This window comes from Sinohyriopsis cumingii, chromosome 8, assembly GCF_028554795.1.
Source record: "Sinohyriopsis cumingii isolate HCF-2022 chromosome 8, ASM2855479v2, whole genome shotgun sequence".
NCBI lineage: Eukaryota > Metazoa > Mollusca > Bivalvia > Unionida > Unionidae > Sinohyriopsis > Sinohyriopsis cumingii.
Genome location: NC_142968.1, coordinates 40,785,700 through 40,807,008, shown reverse-complemented (window position 1 = coordinate 40,807,008; position 21,309 = coordinate 40,785,700). Strand labels below are relative to the sequence as shown.

Sequence of the window (21,309 nt, the reverse complement as noted above, 5' to 3'; positions counted from 1 at the left end):
GGCTTAGTGACCAAGATTATCTAGTGTACATTTTATGTTATGGGTCTGATATGTATAAACGGCTTAGTGACCAAGATAAGCTAGTGGACATTTTATGTTATGGGTCTGATATGTGTAAACGGCTTAGTGACCAAGATTAGCTAGTGTACATTTTATGTCAAAGGTCTGATAATGTGTAAACGGCTTAGTGACCAAGATTACCTAGTGTACATTTTATGTTATAGGTCTGATATGTGTAAATGGCTTAGTGACCAAGATTAGCTAGTGTACATTTTGTTATGGGTCTGATATGTATAAACGGTTTAGTGACCAAGATTATCTAGTGTACATTTTATGTTATGGGTCTGACATGTGTAAACGGCTTAGTGACCAAGATTAGCTAGTGTACATTTTGTTATGTGTCTAATAATGTCTAAAAGGCTTAGTGACCAAGATAAGTTAGTGGACATTTTATGTTATAGGTCTGATATGTGTAAATGGCTTAGTGACCAAGATTAGCTAGTGTACATTTTATGTTATGGGTCTGACATGTGTAAACGGTTTAGTGACCAAGATTAGCTAGTGTACATTTTGTTATGTGTCTAATAATGTCTAAAAGGCTTAGTGACCAAGATAAGTTAGTGGACATTTTATGTTATAGGTCTGATATGTGTAAATGGCTTAGTGACCAAGATTAGCTAGTGTACATTTTATGTTATGGGTCTGACATGTGTAAACGGCTTAGTGACCAAGATTAGCTAGTGTACATTTTGTTATGTGTCTAATAATGTCTAAAAGGCTTAGTGACCAAGATAAGTTAGTGGACATTTTATGTTATAGGTCTGATATGTGTAAATGGCTTAGTGACCAAGATTAGCTAGTGTACATTTTATGTTATGGGTCTGACATGTGTAAACGGTTTAGTGACCAAGATTAGCTAGTGTACATTTTGTTATGTGTCTAATAATGTCTAAAAGGCTTAGTGACCAAGATAAGTTAGTGGACATTTTATGTTATAGGTCTGATATGTGTAAATGGCTTAGTGACCAAGATTAGCTAGTGTACATTTTATGTTATGGGTCTGACATGTGTAAACGGCTTAGTGACCAAGATTAGCTAGTGTACATTTTGTTATGTGTCTAATAATGTCTAAAAGGCTTAGTGACCAAGATAAGTTAGTGGACATTTTATGTTATAGGTCTGATATGTGTAAATGGCTTAGTGACCAAGATTAGCTAGTGTACATTTTATGTTATGGGTCTGACATGTGTAAACGGTTTAGTGACCAAGATTAGCTAGTGTACATTTTGTTATGTGTCTAATAATGTCTAAAAGGCTTAGTGACCAAGATAAGTTAGTGGACATTTTATGTTATAGGTCTGATATGTGTAAACGGTTTAGTGACCATGATTAGCTAGTGTACATTTTGTTATAGGTCTGATATGTGTAAATGGCTTAGTGACCATGATTAGCTAGGGTATATTTTATGTTATGGGTCTGATATGTGTAAATGGCTTAGTGACCATGATTAGCTAGGGTATATTTCATGTTATGGATCTGATATGTGTAAATGGCTTAGTTACCAAGATTAGCTAGTGTACATTTTGTTATGTGTCTAATAATGTCTACACGGCTTAGTGACCAAGATAAGCTAGTGTACATTTTATGCTATGGTTCTGATAATGTGTAAACAGCTTAGTGACCAAGATTAGCTAGTGTACATTTTATGTTATGGGTCTGATATGTGTAAACAGCTTAGTGACCAAGATTAGCTAGTGTACATTTTATGTTATGGGTCTGATAATGTGTAAATGGCTTAGTGACCAAGATTACCTAGTGTACATTTTATGTTATGGGTCTGATATGTGTAAACGGCTTAGTGACCATGATTAGCTAGTGTACATTTTATGTTATGGGTCTGATATGTGTAAACGGCTTAGTGACCAAGATAAGCTAATGTACATTTCATGTTATGGGTCTGATATGTGTAAACGGCTTAGTGACCAAGATAAGCTAGTGCACATTTTATGTTATGGGTCTGATATGTGTAAACGGTTCAGTTACCAAGATTACCTAGTGTACATTTTATGCTATGGGTCTGATATGTGTAAACGGCTTAGTGACCAAGATTAGCTAGGGTACATTTTATGTTATGGGTCTGTTATGTATAAACAGCTTAGTGACCAAGATAAGCTAGTGTACATTTTATGTTATGGGTCTGATATGTGTAAACGGCTTAGTGACCAAGATAAGCTAATGTACATTTCATGTTATGGGTCTGATATGTGTAAACGGCTTAGTGACCAAGATAAGCTAGTGCACATTTTATGTTATGGGTCTGATATGTGTAAATGGTTTAGTTACCAAGATTACCTAGTGTACATTTTATGTTATGGGTCTGATATGTGTAAACGGCTTAGTGACCAAGATTAGCTAGGGTACATTTTATGTTATGGGTCTGTTATGTATAAACAGCTTAGTGACCAAGATAAGCTAGTGTACATTTTATGTTATGGGTCTGATACGTGTAAATGGCTTAGTGACCAAGATTAGCTAGTGTACATTTTACGTTATGGGTCTGATATGTGTAAACGGCTTAGTGACCAAGATTAGCTAGTGTACATTTTACGTTATGGGTCTGATATGTGTAAACGGCTTAGTGACCAAGATTAGCTAGTGTACATTTTATGTTATGGGTCTGATAATGTGTAAATGGCTTAGTGACCAAGATTAGCTAGTGTACATTTTATGTTATGGGTCTGATATGTGTAAACGGCTTAGTGACCATGATTAGCTAGTGTATATTTTATGTTATGGGTCTGATAATGTGTAAATGGCTTAGTGACCATGATTAGCTAGGGTACATTTCATGTTATGGGTCTGATATGTGTAAACGGCTTAGTGACCAAGATAAGTTAATGTACATTTCATGTTATGGGTCTGATATGTGTAAATGGCTTAGTGACCAAGATAAGCTAGTGCACATTTTATGTTGTGGGTCTGATATGTGTAAACGGCATAGTTACCAAGATTACCTAGTGTACATTTTATGTGATGGGTCTGATATGTGTAAACGGCTTAGTGACCAAGATTAGCTAGGGTACATTTTATGTTATGGGTCTGTTATGTATAAACGGCTTAGTGACCAAGATAAGCTAGTGTACATTTTATGTTATGGGTCTGATATGTGTAAACGGCTTAGTGACCAAGATTAGCTAGTGTACATTTTATGTTATGGGTCTGATATGTGTAAGCGGCTTAGTGACCAAGATTAGCTAGGGTACATTTTATGTTATGGCTCTGATATGTGTAAACGGCTTAGTGACTAAGATTACCTAGTGTACATTTTATGTTATGGGTCTGATATGTGTAAACGGCTTAGTGACCAAGATTACCTAGTGTACATTTTATGTTATGGGTCTGATATGTGTAAACAGATTAGTGACCAAGATTACCTAGTGTACATTTTATGTTATGGGTCTGATATGTGTAAACGGCTTAGTAACCTAGATTAGCTAGGGTACATTTTATGTTATGGGTCTGATATGTGTAAACGGCTTAGTGACCAAGATTAGCTAGGGTACATTTTATGTTATGGGTCTGATATGTGTAAATGGCTTAGTGACCAAGATTACCTAGTGTACATTTTATGTTATGGGTCTGATAATGTGTAAATGGCTTAGTGACCAAGATTACCTAGTGTACATTTTATGTTATGGGTCTGATATGTGTAAACGGCTTAGTGACCAAGATTAGCTAGTGTACATTTTATGTTATGGGTCTGATATGTGTAAACGGCTTAGTGACCAAGATTACCTAGTGTACATTTTATGTCATGGGTCTGATATGTGTAAACGGCTTAGTGACCAAGATTACCTAGTGTACATTTTATGTTATGGGTCTGATAATGTGTAAATGGCTTAGTGACCAAGATTATCTAGTGTACATTTTATGTTATGGGTCTGATATGTGTAAACGGCTTAGTGACCATGATTAGCTAGTGTACATTTTATGTTATGGGTCTGATATGTGTAAACGGCTTAGTGACCAAGATAAGCTAATGTACATTTCATGTTATGGGTCTGATATGTGTAAACGGCTTAGTGACCAAGATAAGCTAGTGCACATTTTATGTTATGGGTCTGATATGTGTAAACGGTTCAGTTACCAAGATTACCTAGTGTACATTTTATGCTATGGGTCTGATATGTGTAAACGGCTTAGTGACCAAGATTAGCTAGGGTACATTTTATGTTATGGGTCTGTTATGTATAAACGGCTTAGTGACCAAGATAAGCTAGTGTACATTTTATGTTATGGGTCTGATATGTGTAAACGGCTTAGTGACCAAGATAAGCTAATGTACATTTCATGTTATGGGTCTGATATGTGTAAACGGCTTAGTGACCAAGATAAGCTAGTGCACATTTTATGTTATGGGTCTGATATGTGTAAATGGTTTAGTTACCAAGATTACCTAGTGTACATTTTATGTTATGGGTCTGATATGTGTAAACGGCTTAGTGACCAAGATTAGCTAGGGTACATTTTATGTTATGGGTCTGTTATGTATAAACAGCTTAGTGACCAAGATAAGCTAGTGTACATTTTATGTTATGGGTCTGATACGTGTAAATGGCTTAGTGACCAAGATTAGCTAGTGTACATTTTACGTTATGGGTCTGATATGTGTAAACGGCTTAGTGACCAAGATTAGCTAGTGTACATTTTACGTTATGGGTCTGATATGTGTAAACGGCTTAGTGACCAAGATTAGCTAGTGTACATTTTATGTTATGGGTCTGATAATGTGTAAATGGCTTAGTGACCAAGATTAGCTAGTGTACATTTTATGTTATGGGTCTGATATGTGTAAACGGCTTAGTGACCATGATTAGCTAGTGTATATTTTATGTTATGGGTCTGATAATGTGTAAATGGCTTAGTGACCATGATTAGCTAGGGTACATTTCATGTTATGGGTCTGATATGTGTAAACGGCTTAGTGACCAAGATAAGTTAATGTACATTTCATGTTATGGGTCTGATATGTGTAAATGGCTTAGTGACCAAGATAAGCTAGTGCACATTTTATGTTGTGGGTCTGATATGTGTAAACGGCATAGTTACCAAGATTACCTAGTGTACATTTTATGTGATGGGTCTGATATGTGTAAACGGCTTAGTGACCAAGATTAGCTAGGGTACATTTTATGTTATGGGTCTGTTATGTATAAACGGCTTAGTGACCAAGATAAGCTAGTGTACATTTTATGTTATGGGTCTGATATGTGTAAACGGCTTAGTGACCAAGATTAGCTAGTGTACATTTTATGTTATGGGTCTGATATGTGTAAGCGGCTTAGTGACCAAGATTAGCTAGTGTACATTTTATGTTATGGCTCTGATATGTGTAAACGGCTTAGTGACTAAGATTACCTAGTGTACATTTTATGTTATGGGTCTGATATGTGTAAACGGCTTAGTGACCAAGATTACCTAGTGTACATTTTATGTTATGGGTCTGATATGTGTAAACAGATTAGTGACCAAGATTACCTAGTGTACATTTTATGTTATGGGTCTGATATGTGTAAACGGCTTAGTAACCTAGATTAGCTAGGGTACATTTTATGTTATGGGTCTGATATGTGTAAATGGCTTAGTGACCAAGATTACCTAGTGTACATTTTATGTTATGGGTCTGATAATGTGTAAATGGCTTAGTGACCAAGATTACCTAGTGTACATTTTATGTTATGGGTCTGATATGTGTAAACGGCTTAGTGACCAAGATTAGCTAGTGTACATTTTATGTTATGGGTCTGATATGTGTAAACGGCTTAGTGACCAAGATTACCTAGTGTACATTTTATGTCATGGGTCTGATATGTGTAAACGGCTTAGTGACCAAGATTACCTAGTGTACATTTTATGTTATGGGTCTGATAATGTGTAAATGGCTTAGTGACCAAGATTATCTAGTGTACATTTTATGTTATGGGTCTGATATGTGTAAACGGCTAAGTGACCATGATTAGCTAGTGTACATTTTATGTTATGGGTCTGATATGTGTAAACGGTTTAGTGACCAAGATTAGCTAGTGTACATTTTATGTTATGGGTCTGATAATGTGTAAATGGCTTAGTGACCAAGATTACCTAGTGTACATTTTATGTTATGGGTCTGATATGTGTAAACGGCTTAGTGACCATGATTAGCTAGTGTACATTTTATGTTATGGGTCTGATATGTGTAAACGGCTTAGTGACCAAGATAAGCTAATGTACATTTCATGTTATGGGTCTGATATGTGTAAACGGCTTAGTGACCAAGATAAGCTAGTGCACATTTTATGTTATGGGTCTGATATGTGTAAACGGTTCAGTTACCAAGATTACCTAGTGTACATTTTATGCTATGGGTCTGATATGTGTAAACGGCTTAGTGACCAAGATTAGCTAGGGTACATTTTATGTTATGGGTCTGTTATGTATAAACGGCTTAGTGACCAAGATAAGCTAGTGTACATTTTATGTTATGGGTCTGATATGTGTAAACGGCTTAGTGACCAAGATAAGCTAATGTACATTTCATGTTATGGGTCTGATATGTGTAAACGGCTTAGTGACCAAGATAAGCTAGTGCACATTTTATGTTATGGGTCTGATATGTGTAAATGGTTTAGTTACCAAGATTACCTAGTGTACATTTTATGTTATGGGTCTGATATGTGTAAACGGCTTAGTGACCAAGATTAGCTAGGGTACATTTTATGTTATGGGTCTGTTATGTATAAACAGCTTAGTGACCAAGATAAGCTAGTGTACATTTTATGTTATGGGTCTGATACGTGTAAATGGCTTAGTGACCAAGATTAGCTAGTGTACATTTTACGTTATGGGTCTGATATGTGTAAACGGCTTAGTGACCAAGATTAGCTAGTGTACATTTTACGTTATGGGTCTGATATGTGTAAACGGCTTAGTGACCAAGATTAGCTAGTGTACATTTTATGTTATGGGTCTGATAATGTGTAAATGGCTTAGTGACCAAGATTAGCTAGTGTACATTTTATGTTATGGGTCTGATATGTGTAAACGGCTTAGTGACCATGATTAGCTAGTGTATATTTTATGTTATGGGTCTGATAATGTGTAAATGGCTTAGTGACCATGATTAGCTAGGGTACATTTCATGTTATGGGTCTGATATGTGTAAACGGCTTAGTGACCAAGATAAGTTAATGTACATTTCATGTTATGGGTCTGATATGTGTAAATGGCTTAGTGACCAAGATAAGCTAGTGCACATTTTATGTTGTGGGTCTGATATGTGTAAACGGCATAGTTACCAAGATTACCTAGTGTACATTTTATGTGATGGGTCTGATATGTGTAAACGGCTTAGTGACCAAGATTAGCTAGGGTACATTTTATGTTATGGGTCTGTTATGTATAAACGGCTTAGTGACCAAGATAAGCTAGTGTACATTTTATGTTATGGGTCTGATATGTGTAAACGGCTTAGTGACCAAGATTAGCTAGTGTACATTTTATGTTATGGGTCTGATATGTGTAAGCGGCTTAGTGACCAAGATTAGCTAGTGTACATTTTATGTTATGGCTCTGATATGTGTAAACGGCTTAGTGACTAAGATTACCTAGTGTACATTTTATGTTATGGGTCTGATATGTGTAAACGGCTTAGTGACCAAGATTACCTAGTGTACATTTTATGTTATGGGTCTGATATGTGTAAACAGATTAGTGACCAAGATTACCTAGTGTACATTTTATGTTATGGGTCTGATATGTGTAAACGGCTTAGTAACCTAGATTAGCTAGGGTACATTTTATGTTATGGGTCTGATATGTGTAAACGGCTTAGTGACCAAGATTAGCTAGGGTACATTTTATGTTATGGGTCTGATATGTGTAAATGGCTTAGTGACCAAGATTACCTAGTGTACATTTTATGTTATGGGTCTGATAATGTGTAAATGGCTTAGTGACCAAGATTACCTAGTGTACATTTTATGTTATGGGTCTGATATGTGTAAACGGCTTAGTGACCAAGATTAGCTAGTGTACATTTTATGTTATGGGTCTGATATGTGTAAACGGCTTAGTGACCAAGATTACCTAGTGTACATTTTATGTCATGGGTCTGATATGTGTAAACGGCTTAGTGACCAAGATTACCTAGTGTACATTTTATGTTATGGGTCTGATAATGTGTAAATGGCTTAGTGACCAAGATTATCTAGTGTACATTTTATGTTATGGGTCTGATATGTGTAAACGGCTAAGTGACCATGATTAGCTAGTGTACATTTTATGTTATGGGTCTGATATGTGTAAACGGTTTAGTGACCAAGATTAGCTAGTGTACATTTTATGTTATGGGTCTGATAATGTGTAAATGGCTTAGTGACCAAGATTATCTAGTGTACATTTTATGTTATGGGTCTGATATGTGTAAACGGCTAAGTGACCAAGATTAGCTAGTGTACATTTTATGTTATGGGTCTGATATGTGTAAACGGTTTAGTGACCAAGATTAGCTAGTGTACATTTTATGTTATGGGTCTGATATGTGTAAACGGCTTAGTGACCAAGATTACCTAGTGTACATTTTATGTTATGGGTCTGATAATGTGTAAATGGCTTAGTGACCATGATTAGCTAGGGTACATTTCATGTTATGGGTCCGAAAGATGGGTACTCTCACTATGACCATGTTCTTTCATTCCAATTACATATGAAATACCCTAGAACTTTACCCATTTGCATAGTTTTAAAATATTTGAAGGTACCTTAGAAAATGATTGTACTTATGACTGGAAGAACACAATGATAACTTTGGATTATATGCTTAATTGTTTTACAAACTATACAAGTATAAAAAAAGATGTTCATAAAAGAGTTAAAAATGTTTACATGTGTATTTCATCAATTTACCTGCAAAAAAATGGGTAAATACTCTTCTTAATGCAGCTTTGGTTAAACATATCTGCCTAATTAGTTTGGATTCCACAAATTTGGGCTTCTTGGATAAATCCTGGAGGGTAATGAAAGACTCGGGGCCAATGTTGGCTGGACAGGTGCATCATATATAGTTTCCAAGTTATGATCCATGGCTAATTCAGTGTGTGCATGTGTGTATGCAATGATAGCTAGATCGACTTCATCTGTATTTCTGCATTGTCTTTTTGTGCATATAAAGTGTAGATATGGTTGTGTGTGTGTGTGTGTGTGTGCAGTGATGCATATATATATGTGTGTAAAAAGGACAGATCAATGCATCCTAACTCCACACATAAACAAAAATTTCATGCTCTATAGGCCATCATGTGGTGATAGGAGTGGGATCTCAATAGTTTCTAAGTTATGACCCTGGGACCCAAGTACCTGGGGGCTTTAAGGATAGACACAGCGGCCAATCCTTCTTATATAAATATAAATATATATATATATATTTCTTTCTCTGTTCAGACAGCAAAATTCCCTAGTATTGTATAATATCCCTATCATAAAGTTCAATCTGATATACAAGTTAATCTTTACTTGAACCAAATACAAATCTGATCACATCTCATCTTCAAGGATCCAATCCCTGGAGGGTGGAGTGAATGGATGGGCAGACACCCATGAGGTATTATCCAAAAACATGTTTAAAAAACTCATATGTCCATATAGAGGATTTATTATAGCTAGTTTCCCTATTTCAAACTGTTGAAGGGAATTAGCAGGATAGAGATGGGCAGAAATAAAAGAACTGATAACAATATCATTCATTTTTGTTTCTTATAAATGCATTGCTTTCATTTCACTTATTCATGTGTTGTAAAATTTCAAAGTCGGCATACATACTCTGAACTACTGACCATAAGTTGCAAACAATTTTAATTCTCTTTTCTTTTAATTTGTGAAAAAAAAAACTCAGTTCTACCTGAGAAATTAATTTCATTCATGAAACAGGCGTGCAATAAAATGAAAGGAAACACATTGTTTTTCACAGGAATTTTCAAAAACCATCAGTCTTTAGAACAGGAAGAAGCAAAAACGTGCTCATTATATGTCTTTAATATTCTAAGCTGGAAACCTGGTTTTTGCACACGTACAAGGTTGGGTGGGTTGAAGAGGTTTGGTTCTGCACTTTTTATCTCCAAATTCACATTGATTCAAGTGCCTTGTACAAATGATAATTTTAGCTTTAGGGGTGGGGAATGAGCAAAATAAATCAAATTAAAGAAGGGCCTAGTTAACAGCTGAAACAAGCCTCCCATGTGACAGGTTACAAGCTGATTTCAATTTCTTCTGAACTACTATAATTCCTGTTGCTACGTAATCCTTCCTGTCTCCAGGCTATCATCTTTAGTACCTGAAAAACATTACTGCGATGTCCACTGTCATACACAAGGGCAGGACGATTCTTCAGCCAGTTCCACAGCACAATATTCAAGTCATCAGAGCCACTTGCAAGCAAGGTTCCTAAAAAATACAGAACAAAGAAGTTACAAACTCAGGTAGGCTTAAAAAAACTACCCTGTTGTTAACATATGTACAGCAAATATGCAGGATATAAAGATAACTCCCAATATCTGATGTGAAGTTTACTTTTGCCATTTGATTAGAGTTATTAACATAACTCATGGTGAGGGATCCATCTAAGATTTGCTAGGTGGAGCCTTGCACAGAACTTCAGTTGGAAACTCAAATTTTAGGAGACAGTCAATCAGGGGTCACAATTCTTCTAAATGAGGTCATTACTGTTCAAAATCCAATGCATTCAATGTCTCAACAATATAAAAGTCCACAGTAACTTCAGTTTAAATTGAACGTTTTTGAAGGAAAGTAATGATGCAGAAAGCAAAAGAGAACAGAAAAAATGCTACACCTCTGAAGTGTATCAATATGATTAATAATACATTATTGATACACATATCGAATTTGATGGTTCTTTCATCTTTAGTAGGTCTCTCAGTGGTGGGGGTGGTATTAAACCAAATAAATCCAAAATCCTGTAGGGACGGTACAAATTCAACACAAATTTGGATTCTTGTATATGATATTGTAGGGGCACTCTTCACCAAGATTGTACAAAAAAATTCATAGAGACAGGTTCCCACTGAAATTCTGTATCACAAATATGCGTTGTCAAGATGATCTCTACTGGTTTTCACTTTGTCAGGGAAGAATTGCAAACAGCCCTAAAAGGTCAGTTGGATGGACAGAAGGTCACTGGAAGTGGTGCACATTCCATCCTTAACATTAGCTACTTTGCAGTTGAAATTTGTAAAAAAAAAAATACATCTTACTTATTGGTTTATTCAGTAGGCATGGAGGGACAGTAAGTAGAGTAGTCTAAACAACGGCCAATTTCTTTTTAAAAATGTACCCTGATAAAATAGTTTGCTGAAATTTCAAAGTAAACAACGTCTATCTACTAACATGGATTTACTTCTAACTCAAAATGGCTTAGACATATCTATTGTCAAAAATATAAAAATTCTTGGTACACCGCTTCCTCGATAACTCACGATCCCGCTTATAACGCGGTGTCCATCTTGGCTCCCAATTTTTTCCAGAGAAATTGTATTTAAAATATCTTTAAAATAGGCTGAACATGAAAAAATTACGATAAGAACTGATAAATTAAACCTTGATACATTAATGGTTTTATCATCGAAAATGGTGATTAATGCCAGTAAAAATATAATCCATATTTTGAAATTTGCAAGTTCTAAAGAAGAATTAATTTCAGAGATCTCGAAAACGCTTAATTACACGTATTTGGATGCCAATTTTTGATCTGGGACGCAGAAAATCACTGAGGCGGGAGTCCTCCGTATGCATGTAATAGGTGCGCGGGAAAATTCAAAGATTTGCCGGTCCTGTTTCATCCACCTGCTTTGTGGGAAAATGTGTTGATCAGTTAACTGTGCTGATATTTACAATGACAGAATTCAGTGACTGAAAGACTCTTTGATGTACTGTTGCCATTTTATAAGAGTACATTAAAAAAAAAAAAAAAGAACATGATGCAACAGCTAGGCGGCTAGTTCAAAGGATTTGACTAGCGGCCGAGTGAGAAAATGTACTGATATTTAGTGATTGACTTCAGAGGCAGAAAGACCCAGTTTTAAAATCCTAGCGAGACCTCTGTTTAAAGATATCATATATTATGTAAGTTCTTATGATAAATAGTTGTCAGTATACTGTAAATAAACAGTCTGTTTAAATAGCGATCAATGAAAACTTCTGGTAAATGCTAACAGGTGGCAACTGAGAATGAAATAAACACCAATTAAACGTCTTCCTGTGTGAAAGTCACGTTCTAATCCTTTAATTCCGTTTCAGTGTAAACATTATAATCACAACATATTCTGTTCATTGAAAACATGAAAAGAGTCAATCGACCGTCACATCGAAACCCGTGAGTACTTCTGTGAGAACCTAATTACATGTACATGCCGGCTTTGTTTTGATCAACAACTTGGGGAAGTGTTTGTTGCATTAAAAAAAAAAATCGATTACAAGAGACCTCGGGTGCTGGATTAAGGGTCTTGGAGCTGCCTTTGACGTAAAGCAAAACAGTAACAGAGACAACGACGACGATAGTGACTTCGAATGTTTCAGTGAAACTGATGTCATTAATGCCGAGGCTGTTTGGGAGAAATTTGTACAGACTCATGGTCCTGAGATGGGTGTTTCTCTTGATGATATGGAGGACTGGATTTGTGCTGACAATGATTGCCCCACAGCCGAATACATGTCAGATGAAACTATAATTATTTCTATAGCGAACAAATTTGCAGCAGAAGACGATTCTAACTGGAGTAACACAAGTGTTGAAAGTGATGCAGACCCAGATGTTGCACCCCCCACCCCTCTGCACAGGAACTGAGGAAGCAATCCAATATTTTGATATTGCCATAAGGTGGCTGGAGACCCAAAATGTTGACTACGTAAAGCTCATGCAGTTGAGAAATCTGAGGGATTTTGCTCGGCGGCAGAGAAACCAAGGAGTAACACATACACAAAAAAATAACTGATTTTTTTCAAAAAGTGAATTGATATTTGTCAAGCGTGGCACAAACGGCAAGTATTAACTTGTTGTAATTTACGTTGTTTTAAATTTGTAGACCAATTAAATACGTCTGTACTGATTAACCCTTGTTCTATCACATTCAAAAATACTTATCTATCTATCGTTCGATCGACACTGTTTCTCGAAAAGAGTTGATCTTTAGTATATAAAAAAACGTCTAATTTGGATCAAACAATAAAACTAGAATGTATCCAATTCAACATAAAAATTAGTGACGTAGTACACAATGTGTGAAGTGGTACACATGTTAAGCGAACGGAAACCACGTGGAATAATGTTTTCGATGATCGCCTCAATATACTGTAATTTATTCTGAAATTAATGTTGTCCTATGAGGAAATAATAAAGTACACCGTTATGAAGAGATGTTTATTAACATTTAATCTCAGAACGATTATAAAGTGAGTATTCAACAGTATAATCTGCCTACCCCCCCATTTCTCTGTTATGTCGTCAATCACTTTATTGGTTTTGGGCTTATTTTATAGGTCCCTCGATAACACGCACCTCACTTATAGTGCGGTCGATGTTTCTGGACCCCGATGTGCGTGAGTTATCGAGGGAGTGGTGTATCTACATTGATCAACACCTCAGCTGGAATGCGCATATCGATCACTTACGTGCAATGGTAGTCAAAAGAATAACTCTATTAAAATTGCTTTTGAAATTTCTACCTCCACAATCACTTGAAATTTATTTTTTGGGTTATATACTACCACTGATAGATTACGGCTGTACCATATGGGGAAACACATCAAATTATAATCTGTCCAGAATTGACAGACTCCAGAAAAGGGCACTCCGAATAGTACTGAAACTTCCTGTTATGACTCCCTCAAATGTATTCTTTATTTTAAAGGAATCATGACATTAAACGGTCTTTCTCAAGATTATATCTCTAACATAATTGAACTAAGATCATCGAATACTGAGCGTAATATCTGATCGACGACTAACAACAATCTCCATATTCCTTGGTTGAAAACCAATCATTAGAAAAGATCATTTACTATATCAGCACCTACTGTATGTAATTAGTTACCAATGAGGATATGTAATTTAACTTCCCTTGCTTCTTTTAAAATGTCATTAAAGAAATTCCTTCTAGATCAGCTGGAATGACATATTGAAAGCTCTGAATAGAAAACTTCATAATCATATCCATAATTGATAAATATTTGTATGTTTCCCAGTATAGTCACACATAGTCATTGATGTCAAATATGTACGAATGAGTGTGCGACGATGCATGCTTATGTGCATGGTCTTCAATTTTTTTAAAAATTTGTTTTATTTTTTTAAATTTTGTTCAATTTGTTTTTAATTACAAAAATTGAGGACCACATGGCAGATGGGTCAGCCATGACCAAATGCGTTATCCTTGTTAATGATGGTTTATTATTATTATTATTATTATTACCCTGAAGCACTGGCTGTTATGAAAATGTACTTAGCAAATGGAAAAAATAGCAGTCTCAATCATTCAATATAATTATTTGATGTTGCCGCCACAATAAGAAATGGGCATTCGTTTGGTTCTCCAAAGCTGTCCTTTAGCGGTGACTTCAATAGCACATGCACCATTCATCAAAGAAAGCCGACTACAATCTTTCAATAACAGCAAAGATTTTTTCTTCAAAGACGTCAGTACCAAACTTAAATAAAAGTGATGGAATGATGGATTTTTGTATTTTCCAACATGACTGGAACACGTTAACTGTGCTGTGAAAGTTTCCTTTTTGTAGCGAAAAAGTTTATGCCAATGGCGGCTTAAAACGCAAACTAACTTTTACTGACTTGGAACATACTTAAAAGTAAACGTGCTTCGTCATTTGTTATGTGATTGTGCTATGTTTTTTCCACTGAATTCAGACCAATATGACCTGTTACAAAATTAATGAATATTTTAAAGATGTGTATGCATATTTTCGATGGAATCACTTGTATTGTGGATTCAATGTATATGATGAGGTTCGCAGGTGAGTACATGGTGTTGATACTCTGTTCATGCTATACATTAGAAATTTATATATAAACAGAATTCACATAGAGGTACCAATTCATGGTTCTCTAAATAAAGTAAACTATTATATTATGTCTTCTCTGTATTCACTACAGGTGTATTTCTCATTTAATATGCATCAATTCATGATGGTAAATGTGCCAATGAAGCACGTATTTTACCGTCCACATTTATTAAACCCCCAACTTTTTTTTGTGTGTGTGTGTGTGTGGGGGGGTAATTTCCTTCAGCTAAGTGACTTGGTTCCATATAACACGGTTCGGTATATAACATGGTCGGGTTTTATGGCTCCCAACTACCGTGTTATAGTGGGGTCACACTGTAATTTTATGACAAAATAGTGTATAAGATGCAGTTAATATATATCCAGATCACCAGTTCTGATCTTAAAACATAGGTCTGCATGTCTTATCATCAAAGGATAGCATGCAGGAAATTGATAGTTGCTACCTTACTCGGAAAAGGGTTAATGATCAATCAGGTATCAAAACAGAATGCTTGTGAATGGGCAAGAGTTTGTCAATGTAATTTACATAAAAACTAGGCCTTGCTAATGATGCCTTGATGAATACATTTCATTACAACACTAGAACTAACCGGGCTAAGGCGAGGGGCATTTAAAAAAAATATGGTATGGTCAGTCAATGTACCGCTTAAATAATCACAGGGTGAAGTCGTTTTCGCTTTCCTAACAGAAGAAGGTGAAGTTTACGTTTTCTGGTGACTTACGAATGGCATTTTCTCTAAGTCTCAACATGTCTTGATTCTGAGGTCACATGCACTGCTTATTCCACTACATTTGGAAATGACACAATAACGAAAGCTACTGTTTATTTGATGTACTTTTATAAATGACCACATGTACATCTCTGGGTCTTTCGGCCTCTGAATTCAATCACTGTAAATGTCAGTGCATTTTCCCAAAGCCTCTGAACTTACCGCCCAGCTATTGCAACATGTTCTTTTTTAAGTACTCTTATAAAATGGCAACATGTATGTATCAAGGGGTCTCTCAGTCACTGATTTCTGTCTTTGTAAATATCAGCACAGCTAACTGATCAACACATTTTCCCACAAAGCAGGTGGCTGAAGCAGGACTGGCAAGTCTTTGAATTTTGCCGCACACCTATTACATGCATATGGAGGACTCCTGCCTCAGTGATTTTCTGTGCCCCAGATAAAAAAATGGCGTCTAAATATGTGTAATTAAGCGTTTCTGAGATCTTTGTAATATATAAACAAAATCAAGTTCCTAATGAAATCTAATATGCTATTGCTTGCTTGACATTATGTGGAATTCCAGAATTTATTATTCATGTGGTGATGTCTGCTATCATATTGGTTGATATGATTTCACCTTTGGTTAATTATCACCATGATTACCTAAGTGAAGGCATGAGATCATGATGGTTTAGATAAATCTGGGAAACACATATTGTTCCTTCAGGAATTTTATGTGTGTGTGATTTGGATTTTTAATGTAGCTTTAAAAATGATGCAGTCACATTGCTTTGATCTCTGCAGTATGGCATTTTATAGTGATGTCTAGCACTGTGGAATTATGCCACAGACATGTAGCATCATGTCCCACGAAGTCATATAATCCTGACATCATGCAGGCCAGTCCGAACACTAACCTCCTAATGTTGAGAACCTGGTGAGGCAGCTGCTAGTACCATTTTTATAAGTCTCTGATATGACTCTGCCGGGTTTCGAACACACAACAACCTGCATCTGAAGTGGATGCTTTATCCACTTGGCCACCAAAGCGGTTTCCTTCATGAATTGATATATAAGTATATTACTTCAGTAGCATTAAGTTGCTACTTCACCCTATCTCTTCACTTTCATTAGAGGTGAACTCATGTTGTGCCTTCACCTTATGATACTCACCACCTTCAGTTAATATTTTACCTGCACCTAATGCACTGCCCTGACTTAAGCAATGTGTCTTATACTTCCATAATATAAAAATCTAAATGATATAAATCATATCAGATATATTCTTAAGTCCACTCAGAAAGGGGTGGAGAAGGTGCAATTATTTCTTAAGCTCCAGTGCACTTTCTCCCATGGAAGTCAATCGCCTTTGTTTCCTGTGATTATCTAGTTTACTTAAGATTGGTGTTAAATCTTAAATCTTTTTGTCTATGTAACTGTATCGACATTCAGTACCAGGTGTTCTTGTATTTAAGACTAAGTAAATTTACAAATAAATAAATTAAATGTTCATTCTATATGGTCCTGTATTATTCTAACCAAAAGATAAAACATGTAGCCTGGTTGTGGTTTTAAACATGTCCAGTATACTGTCAGACTCTTATTAAAAGGCTATGTATTAAGAGCTTTGAATATGTTTCTCACTGGAAATTTATTATGTTCCTTTGAGAGATAAGACAAAATTAAAAGCAGTTACCTATCCTGTTGAAATGAAGTGCATTAACACATCCTTCATGGTACTCCATCTTGTATTGTAGTTTCAATCTCTGCACCATCCGAAGGCTTCCCTGAATTTTCTGACGGAAATAACCAGGTGGTGTGTTATTCCTGTATCCATATTCTCGCTCCCTAACATCAGTCAGTGCCTTCCAATTATGTTTCGGAACTTTTCCATCACTGATATCCATGTCTTCATCATTGCCAGAACTTGAATTCTCAGACTTTTTATCCTCTTCAATATCATTCTCAACCTCCTCATCTGAAAAGTCATCAGAATCAAGGCTTAAAGAATGCTTGGAATCATTGGCCTCTTCAATGTTTTCATTGTTCTCAACATTGGCATCACTATCACCTGAATCACTTTCTATTCTTCTTCTCCTGAGACATTTTGACTTCTTGACTGAACTATCGCCCGAGTCTGCTCTGGATTGTTTGCTTTTTTTAGTCTTTCTAGAACTTGCTGCTTCTCCTTCTTCCATCTGAATCACCGAGGTGTTTGGATTATCATTTTGTGGTGAAACTGCATCTGATAAGGTGCTTGTTGTTTCCATGTCAAAGAACGCTGATTTATAATCAGCTTTTCTTAATTCAAATCCCTCTACATCATTACTATTTGAGATTTCAGGGTTGTCCTCTGTTACATATGCCTTATCAGAACAGTTTTCAATTGTATTAGCTGAAATATCTTTATCTTTATCAGTTTTCTCTATCTCATCAAGACTTGCTTCATTTATGTTCACATCAATACCATTTTCACCATGGATCAGAGACTCAGAATTCTGTGAAAACACTGCACTATCTTCCAAGCTTTCACTTATACTCTCTGTGCCATCTAAGTCACTACAGTCTTTAGCACTTGTACTTGTTGGAGACTTTTCAAGGTCTATACCACTATCATCCTTTTTCATTGTCCCTATGGTAAGGTAATGTTCTCCATTAGAATTATTGTGATTTGACTGGTTTTCAAATTTTATGGACTGGTCTTCTGACTTGTTTTGAATGTCTCTGTTACTGTTCTGCAGAATGACAGCTTCTTCGGCCTGATTTTCCATACTTCTTTTGAGATGCTCTGATTCACTGTCCAATATATTTGATCCAGACATTATGCATTCTGAGTACTCTTGGAAAGCACCCTGATCAAGTATTTTAGCACTGTGATTCTGGTTTTCTGTGGATACAGGTTCCGTGTCCGTAACACTGTACTTGTTGACTGCAACTCCCTGCTGCTCTGACATACTAAGACTGTTGCTTTCCTTTTGTGTTGGTATGTTATTATTGATACCGAATTATACACCAGTGCAAGCTATGGTCACATGATCATTGACATTGATACAACCTGCAACAAAAAGTGTTCAAGTTAGAATCTGGATGTATTATAGGACGTGCACTCTCACATGAGTTAAAGAGAAATTTTCAAACATTTTATTGAAACTATTTAAAATTCCCTGCTACCCAGAAATGAGGGATAGTCAATACAATTAGTGCATCCCCCTACCACTTGGGTGGGTGGGGCAGGATTTACAAATAGTCATAGAATCAGCACAGTCCCTGCCATTTTTACCCCCCTCCCCGATTAAAAAACCCCCCAGTATTTGCAATGCCTAGTTTAAATAGTTGTAAAACAAACTGAACAAAGAAATAGAAAGCACTAATGTATACATGTATTTAAAGGATGTAAATACAATATTTACGGAATTTTTGAGATTTTCCAAGATAGCAAACTACATTATATATATTGCTTGCAAGCACAGACTGACTCAAGCAAATATGGCAACACTGTTGCTAAAGAAAGTCCTTTTTAGTTCGAAATGCCAACAAGCTGACTGTTTTGGACTCCCTGGTGGCAATCAGGTTAGAACTTATAAATCAATTAATGAAATGAACAAAGTTTTGTACATTTTTTTATATCCTTGGTGGCTTCTGATTTTATAATCAAAAGGGGGGGGGGGTACAAACAAACAGGATGGTGTGATATACTGTCTATCACTTTCTCACCATTCGGTAGTTAGCAATCACACTCTTTCTCTCTCATTTCAAACAATAACATATTGGCCTTTAATTAATGAAATTCACAGGCAACGAATTTGTCATGCAGTTTGTATTACCTGGACTCTTTTTGGCAGAATATTAAAACAGGCTTCTCTAAATCCACTACATGTTAAGTGTAAGAATGTTCCGCAGACTGTGATAATGTTGAAGTCAGAATGTAATAATATAATGTACTATACGAGAAAAAAAAGGGACACGACCATCAATTAAACACATTTCCGTCATATAAAAAACCACTATCATATTATGCGACGAAAATGACCAATATAACCAATATAACCGTTACATTGGAATATTTTTATAATATTTTATGGCATTAACCTGGAGGATGATGTAGTTAATTTACCAAAATATATATATTTTTAAGACCCGAAAACAAAGTTGACAACCCCCCTGGAAGGGCCTCTATCTTCGCCATAAGAGTTGTTTCTGCTACTCCAAAATTATAAAAATATCGCGTGAAGGTAGCCAAATATATTGATATCTCATCTAATTCTACAAACAGCATTATAAAACAGACAAAGACTTGCGTGAAGTTGACAGATTTCACACAGCTGATTCCTTGTTGTTTTTCTCTGCTTAGTCTCCCAAAACAAGTATGGAATGACGTTTGATCTTGGCTCTGATTGGTTGAAATTAATTGACTGGAAAAAAAACACATTATGATGATCTCAAATATTTATATTTTAGCATTCTTTTGATTACTTACAAATAAATCCTCATCACATATGCTGCTAGGATCATAGATTAAATAAAATAAAAAATATTGTTTGTTTACACCGTTTCACTACACTTACAAGCAGTCCAAATTATGATCATTTTCAAATGGATCCAGGAAATCATCGCGAATTTTACCAATCTTTAAGATCATGTTATTTGTAAATAGTACAGGTGTACAGTAATAAACGCATAACTAAGACTTTTTGGCCTACAAAAATATGGAAGATAGGTTATGATGGGTTTCATGAAAAAGGGTTTTGAAAATGATCTGACCCCCTACCCAAGAAAACAACACACACACACACACACACACACACACACACACACACACACACACACAAACAAATATATTTATCAAAAGCATGCAATGATTTAAAATAGCACATTCTTCTTAGATATTGTGAAGGCAGTCAAGCATGTGCCAATGTGCCAAAGTCGGAACAGAAATATGAAAGCAATAAATATTAATGTAAATGATTAATATATTTAGATATATCAGAAGCTGACAAGTTGTAAACTTGCGGAATGAAAGTTGGTTAGCGTAATCACTTGTTTTATTTTTCGTTTATCCTGTGTAAATATATTCGTGTTTCCTCTTGTTTGAGTTTTGCATAATCTATAACATCCTACTGATAGCATCCGCCCCATACAAAATCTGCATACACTAAACGTGGTCGAATAACAAGCTAACCCCCACCCCCAGGACTTACTTGTTAATTGAAATTGAAATACACTGTGATACTCAGTAGTTATATGAGGTATTTGGGGTCTATATAGACTTACATGGATGTGGCACTTGAGGGTCACTGTTCCGGTGGCTTAAGTGATAGAGCGTCCACATCGGATGCGGAAGGTCACGGGTTCGAACCCAGGCCAAATCGTACCAAAGACTGATAAAAAATGGTACTAGCAGATGCCTCGCTAGGCGCTCAGCATTAGGAGGTTAGTGTTAGGACTGGTCGGTCCAGTGCCAGGATAATGT

The 21,309-nt window shown here is 35.9% G+C and overlaps 1 protein-coding gene across 5 annotated transcripts in view; it reads right to left on the bottom strand.

Annotated features, from left to right (window-relative positions):
- LOC149793341 (DDB1- and CUL4-associated factor 8-like) overlaps nt 1-20,379 on the bottom strand; it is a 52,751-nt gene extending 32,372 nt beyond the window's left edge. Inside the window, exons 1-3 of one of the 5 annotated variants that reach the window (XM_089967323.1) lie at nt 20,317-20,379; nt 17,536-18,894; nt 10,367-10,476 (exon numbers count right to left, since the gene is read on the bottom strand). In XM_089967323.1, coding sequence (XP_089823449.1) covers nt 10,367-10,476; nt 17,536-18,793 — 1,368 coding nt within the window. In that variant the 5' untranslated portion in view covers nt 18,794-18,894; nt 20,317-20,379. Of the gene's footprint in view, nt 1-10,366; nt 10,477-17,535; nt 18,895-19,663; nt 19,885-20,127; nt 20,212-20,316 lie in introns of those variants that run through there. The other 4 variants (XM_089967319.1, XM_089967320.1, XM_089967318.1 and 1 more) reach the window with 4 other exon arrangements.
- Nucleotides 20,380-21,309: the final 930 nt, after the last annotated feature.